The 6,706-nt window shown below is 37.8% G+C and overlaps 1 protein-coding gene across 2 annotated transcripts in view; it reads right to left on the bottom strand.

Annotated features, from left to right (window-relative positions):
* The window catches only part of VPS26A (VPS26, retromer complex component A), a 50,849-nt gene that overhangs the window by 5,359 nt on the left and 38,784 nt on the right, over positions 1 to 6,706 (bottom strand). For both annotated transcript variants that reach the window (XM_017548928.1, XM_017548929.2), the window contains 2 exons: positions 4,123 to 4,229; positions 876 to 944 (listed from right to left, as the gene is read on the bottom strand). In XM_017548928.1, coding sequence (XP_017404417.1) covers positions 876 to 944; positions 4,123 to 4,229 — 176 coding nt within the window. The remainder of the gene's footprint in view (positions 1 to 875; positions 945 to 4,122; positions 4,230 to 6,706) is intronic.

Genomic DNA, 6,706 nt, shown 5'->3' on the forward strand with positions numbered 1-6,706 from the left:
TTGTATTTTTAGTAGAGATGGGGTTTCACCATGTTGCCCAGGCTGGTCTCAAACTCCCGGCCTCAAGTGATCTGCCCACTTCAGCCTCCCAAAGTGTTGGGATTACAGGTGTGAGTCACAGTGCCTGGCCTGAATATTTTTTAATGTAATAATTTTCTCATGCACACCAATTTAATGAAAGACATAAAACTCATAATTTACATAAAAATTGCTGGCCGCTGGAATTTTACAAAGTAATGTTGCATAACACAAGAATACACATACATGCATCATTAGGGACAAACCCACCTAGCTCAAAGAATGACAGGTAGTTTTAGAGCACCTGAGATTACAACGCCTCATCTACACTTGGCTCTTAATAAATGGTACTGGCTTTGTGATGTAAGTATTAACAATGAAGAAAACCCAGGCATAAATTTAAAATGATAAATACTGGCTTCATTGTGTCAGATACTGACTATTATCTAGTAATGGAACTGCTTATTTTCTTGAGGGCTATAAAGACTCCAAAAACCCACAGGAATTAATGCTCAGCCATACTCCATTTTGTGTCAGCAGGAGAGAAAAGATTTACAAAGACAAACTATTGTATAACAGAAGACAATGAAAATATTACAAATTCAAAACTAGAGAACAGATACATATAATTGTCTCTACTAAATTCTAAATTGAAACTGAAAAATTAAACCTTATTTCAGACTAGGAAGTATAATTACAGTTTTCTTTGCAGCTATACAAAGATGATCTTAAAAGCTACCATTGTAAGAATGGTTTTAAGAATTCAAAGATACTTTCACACTAAAGAAATACAAACAAAACTGCCATAAACACTACTGTTTGCACTACACAAAATAAGTAAATGAAAAGTGTGTTACCTTTTACTGGTGCACCATCCATTATTTCATATTTGGCGATTGTTTCTGTTTCTGTTGTGGTACTGGGTCCTAGTGCAATAATGTAAATAACATTAATTTAAATATTCCAGAATATAATTACTAGCCTTATGCTTTCTTATTTCTCTACTATATATATATATTTTTTTTTAGAGATGGTATCTCGCTGTCACCCAAGCCAGAGTGCAGTGGTGCAATCATGGCTCACCGCAGCCTCAACCTCCTGGGCTTAAGCAATCCTCCTGTCTCAGCCTCCCAAGTAGCTAAGACTACAGATATGTGCCACCATGTCTGGTTAATTTTTCAATTTTTGTACAGATGGGTTCTCAGTATGTTGCCCAGGCTGGTCTTAAATCCCTGAACTCAAGCAATCCTCCCACCTAAGCCTCGCAATTAGCTGTTAACTATAGGTGTGCACTACCATGCCTGGCTAATTTATGTGTTTTTGGGGACAGGGATGGGGTTTCACCATGATGCCCAGGCTGGTCTCGAACTCCTTGGGTTCAAGTGATCTGCCTGCCTCAGCCTCCCAGAGTAGTGGGATTATAGGTGTGTGACCGCACCTGGCCAACAATTTCTTTTTAAACAACAAAGGAGAATTTGAAGTTTAGGTTTTACTATTTTAAAATCACTTAAATTTACTAGCAGGTAGAAACATGAAGATTAAGAAATCACATATGGGGGTACATGTTCTCAGGACCTCTTGAGATTGTGCCTTGGGTAAGAATTTTATTTAAAAATAATATTAATAAAAGAAATCACAGATGTTTTAAATTATGAATATTAACTATATTTTAAATTCTTATAAAGTGCTGCCTAGAATTATTTTCACCAAAAAAACCAACAGCGTTAAAGAGGACAAAGTAAATTTACATATTAAAATTAAAAAGCAGGATGAACCAATAAATGCTATCAAGACAACTGCTCAGCCACCTGGAAAAAAGGAAAGGTGATACATACCTCACATGTTACATCACAACACATTTCAAATGAATTAAAATTTCAAAAACAAAACAAAATCCCCAATGTATTACTTAAGTAGAATCAAACACAAAAAATTATTTTTAGAACTTCAATGTGAAAAAGATCTTTCTAACCATGGCATAACACCCAAAGTCCATAAAATGAAAAACTAATAAATTTGACTTCATAAACATCTAGAACTTCTACATGGCATAAAATACCACAAACAAGACAAACAAGGAAAATTTTTGCTACCCTTAATATTAGAAAAAGGAATTGAGGGCCCAGTGGCTCACACCTGTAATCCCAGCAATTTGGGACACTGAGGCAGGAGGATCACTGAATCCAGGAATTCAAAACCAGCCTGAGCAACATAGTGACAGCCTGTCTCTACAAAAAATAAAAAATTAGCTGGGTGTGGGGGGATGCACCTGTGGTCCCAGCCACCCAAAACGCTGAGGTCGGAGGACTGCTCAAGCCCAGGAGTTCAAGGCTGCAGTGAGCCATAATTGTAACATTCCACTCCAGCCTAGTGACAGTGTGAGACCCTGTCTCAAAAAAAAGGTGGAGGGGAAATGATTTCTCTAATATATAGTTTCTACACATAAGTAAGAAAAGGAATATAATAGTCCAGTAGAAAACAGGGCAAAGAATATGAATGGCTGACAGAAAATAAAAATTGTTTTTATTCACATGATGTTCATCCTCAATAAGAAAACTGAAAATTAAAACTACAGTGGAATACATTAATTAGCTTGATTGTGGTAATCCTTTCATAATATATACATTCCATCATACACAGTGAATATATACAACTTTTATTTGCCAATTATACCTCAATAAAGCAGTGGGAGAAAAAGAATCCATAAGAAAAATCTCAAAACTGCAATGGAGTACTATCTTGCCCTTACCCATTAGACTGGCTGAAAGTTTTTACAGCACTGTGCTCATGAGAATATGGAGGAAAAGAGGCACTCTCCTACATTCATTGCTGATAGCAATGCAAACGGGTATAATCCCTAAAGAGGTCTTACTGATAACATGCATCAAGTTTATAAATGGCCAGGTACAATGGCTCATGCCTGTAATCATAACACTTTGGGAGGCAAAGGTGGGAGGATAGCTTGAGCCCAGGAGTTCAAGACCAGCCTTGGCAACATAGTGAGACCCTGTTCTCCACAAAAAGGGTAGAAGAATTACAAATAAATATACTGTTTAACCCATGAATTCCACTTCTAAGATTTTATCTTGGACACATGTCTGCACATATGTAAAATGACATTATTTATATAGCAAAGACTGGAAACAACCTGTATGTCTACAAACAGTAGACTGGTTCAATTCTAGTGTATCAATAAAATGGAAAATTATTAAAAAGATAAAGTATTCTACACACTGGTATGGAAAGTTCTCTAAGATGCACTACTAAGTGGTAAAGCAAAGTATGCATTATACACCATTTAAGTAAAAAGGGGTGTGTGTTATACATAGGTACTTGCTTATATATATAACTAACCAGAAAGTTTTGTTTTTGTTTTTTTGGAGTGGTCTGACTGTGTTGCCCAGGCTGAAGTGCAATAGCTATTCACAGGCACAATCCCACTACTGATCAGCAAAGGAGTTTTGATCTGCTCCACTGAGGATTTTTAAACTTATATTACCTATGAGTAGCTAGAATACAGAAATAAGATACTTTTTACTGTATACTCTTTTACATTTTATTTTTGAACCATGTGAATTACCTATTCAAAAATTAATTTTTATAAAAAATAAATCCTGGACAATCAAAAATTATTTTTTTAAAAAAAGCATTAAATAACTTACTGCCAGCAATTTTTTTTTTTTTTTTTTGAGATGGAGTCTTGCTCTGTCACCCAGGCTGGAATGTAGTGGTGCGATATTGGCTCACTGCAGCCTCTGCAACTCCCAGGTTCAAGCAATTCTCCTGCCTCAGCCTCCCCAGTAGCTGGGACTACAGGCACGTGCCATCACGCCTGGCTAATTTTTTGTATTTTTAGTAGAGACGGGGTTTCACCATGTTAGCCAGGATGGTCTCCATCTCCTGATCTAATGATCCACCCACCTCAGCCTCCCAAAGTGCCAGGGTTAGAGGCCTAAGTCACTGCATCCAGCTGCCAGCAATATTAAGTAGCAAAATCAGGACTCAATGTGGATATCAAATTAATTATATTTAAACAATATTTTAAGATTTTTAAAATGTCAACTAAAACAAAGAATTTTAATTCACATACTCTTTTCAACTTACCAATTCCTGTGATCTCTTTTTTGATCAGCTGTAACTCCATGTGTTGTATTTTTATTCTTACTAATAAGAAGTAAATTTTTCCAACAATCACATCCTTTAAATGATACCTATTAAGAAAGAACATATCTCACTAAATATCAGTCTAAAACAAGCAAAAAGAGTGAAATACATCCTAAAAGACTTTGATAGACACATTTAGTCTAATTATTTAAGAATACTATTTTCAGGCCAGGCATAGTAATCCTAGCACTCTGGAAGGCTGGGCCAGGTGGATCACTTGAGGTCAGGAGTTCAAGATCATATTGGCCAACATGGTGAAACCCTGTCTCTATTGAAAATACAAAAATTAGCTGGGCGTGATCCCTGCTACTTGGGAGGCTGAGGCGGGAGGACTGCTTGAACCCACGAGACGAAGGCTGCAGTGAGTCAAGATCACACCACTGCACTCCAGCCTGGGTGACAGAGCAAGACTCCATCTCACAAAAAAAAAATAAAGCAAGCAAGCAAGAAAAAAAGTACTATTTTGAGCTCTTTCCCAGCCACGACTGAGTTGCATGGAGATGCCAGCTTGGGCACATTCAAGATTCAGTTTCACTCACCTGCATGGCTGAGGAAGGCACTGCTGCTAGAGACATAATGACATTAATACTGCTTTACAAGAGGTGCTGAAGACCACCCTCATCCATGACGGCCTAGTATGTGGAGTTCACAAAGCTGCCAAAGCCTTAGACACGCATCAAACTCATCTTTGTGTGCTTGCAGCTAACTGTGATGAGCCCATGTATGTTAAGTGGATGGAAGCCCTCTGTGCTGAACCCCTGCTGATGACAACAAGAAACTGGGGAATGGGTGGGCCTCTATAAAATTTACAGTGAGGGGAAACCCCGTAACGTAGCTGGTTGCAGTAGCGTAGTAGTTACGAACTATGGCAAAGAGTCTCAGGCCAAGGATGTCATGGAAGAATACTTCAAATGAACAAACAAAACTTTGGCTCACCAAAAAAAAACAAAAACAAAAAACAACAACCATTTTGATTACTCATATTGTTTAGTGTTCCTTTTTTTCAAAAAAGTATTCATCATTTCACTATGCAAATAAGGAATCAAACTTTTACTTGACCATCAATGTACCTCAGATGGAATAATTAGCATGGTTAACTGTTGTTGTTCCAGCTGGGCTCACAGGATTGCTTGAGCCCAGGAGTTTGAGACCAGCCTGGACAACACAGGGAGATGTAATCTCTGCTAAAAATTAGCTGGATGGTGCAAAATTTGTGGCACATGTCTGTGGTCCTAGCTACTCAGGAGGCTGAGGTGAGAGGATAGCTTGAGCCTGAGAGATTCAGGCTGCAGTGACCCGTAACTGTACCACTGCACTCCAGAGCCTGGGTGACAGGGCAAGACTTTTTCTCCAAAAAAAAAAAAAAGTTTGAAATATTTGGTGTATGAAGATATTTTCAATATTAAAAGACACAAGAGTTCCCTGGTGGTCTAGTGGTTAAGAAGAAAAAAAAAAGTAAAAAAAAAACCACAAGAGTTTAGTGTCATTATTACTCTAAGTGCTAGAACAGTGCAGCTAACATAAATAATCTGCCCACAAAGAGAAAGTAAAGGAGACTACCTATATAGGTTGAGTCTGCTGTTGTAATATCTAATAACCAAAGGTTGCTCCCACATACCTCGAAATGATGTGGTAGTAAACCTAGGGATCCCTATAATACCCAGAGGACTTTTTAGCCTCCTCCCAGGTTTGGCTCTCAAAATTAGATGTCAATACTTGATTAATGTTATATCAGGCCAGGCGTGGTGGCTCACACCTGTAATCCTAGCACTTTAGGAGGCTGAAGCAGGTGGATCACCTGAGGTCAGGAATTCAAGACCAGCTTGGCCAACATGGTGAAACCCCGCCTCTACTAAAGCTACAAAAATTAGCCGAGCCTGGTGGCACACGCCTATAGTCTCAGCTACTCAGGAGGCTGAGGCAGGAGAATCGCTTGAACTCAGGAGGTGAAGAGGCAAAGATTGCATTGAGCCGAAATGTTGCCACTGCACTCCAACCTGGACAAAAGAGAGACTCCATCTCAATATATATATATATATATATATAAATGATATATATATTTTATATATTAATATATGTAATATATAAATATATATATCATATATTAATGTATACAATATATATAAAATATATATAAATATATATATATTATATAATATAAATATATTTATATATATATATAAAATTTAAGATTCTGAAGGCGTGTATATTACATTTTGGGGATATAAACCTGGGAGTGACGAACAAGAAAAATATACCTCAGGAAACTGGGGTAGGAGGGTGATAATACAAGGTACACCCATTTCTTCAACAAACAAACTTTAATAAAAAAATAGAAGGGAAACTTGTAAGTTAAAAAATTTAAGAGTTGCCGGGCGCGGTGGCTCAAGCCTGTAATCCCAGCACTTTGGGAGGCCGAGGCAGGTGGATCGCGAGGTCAAGAGATCGAGACCATCCTGGTCAACACGGTGAAACCCCGTCTCTACTAAAAATACAAAAAAAAATTAGCTGGGCATGGTGGTGC

The sequence above is a fragment of the Cebus imitator genome, unplaced genomic scaffold (genome assembly GCF_001604975.1).
Source record: "Cebus imitator isolate Cc_AM_T3 unplaced genomic scaffold, Cebus_imitator-1.0 Scaffold215, whole genome shotgun sequence".
NCBI classification, from domain to species: domain Eukaryota; kingdom Metazoa; phylum Chordata; class Mammalia; order Primates; family Cebidae; genus Cebus; species Cebus imitator.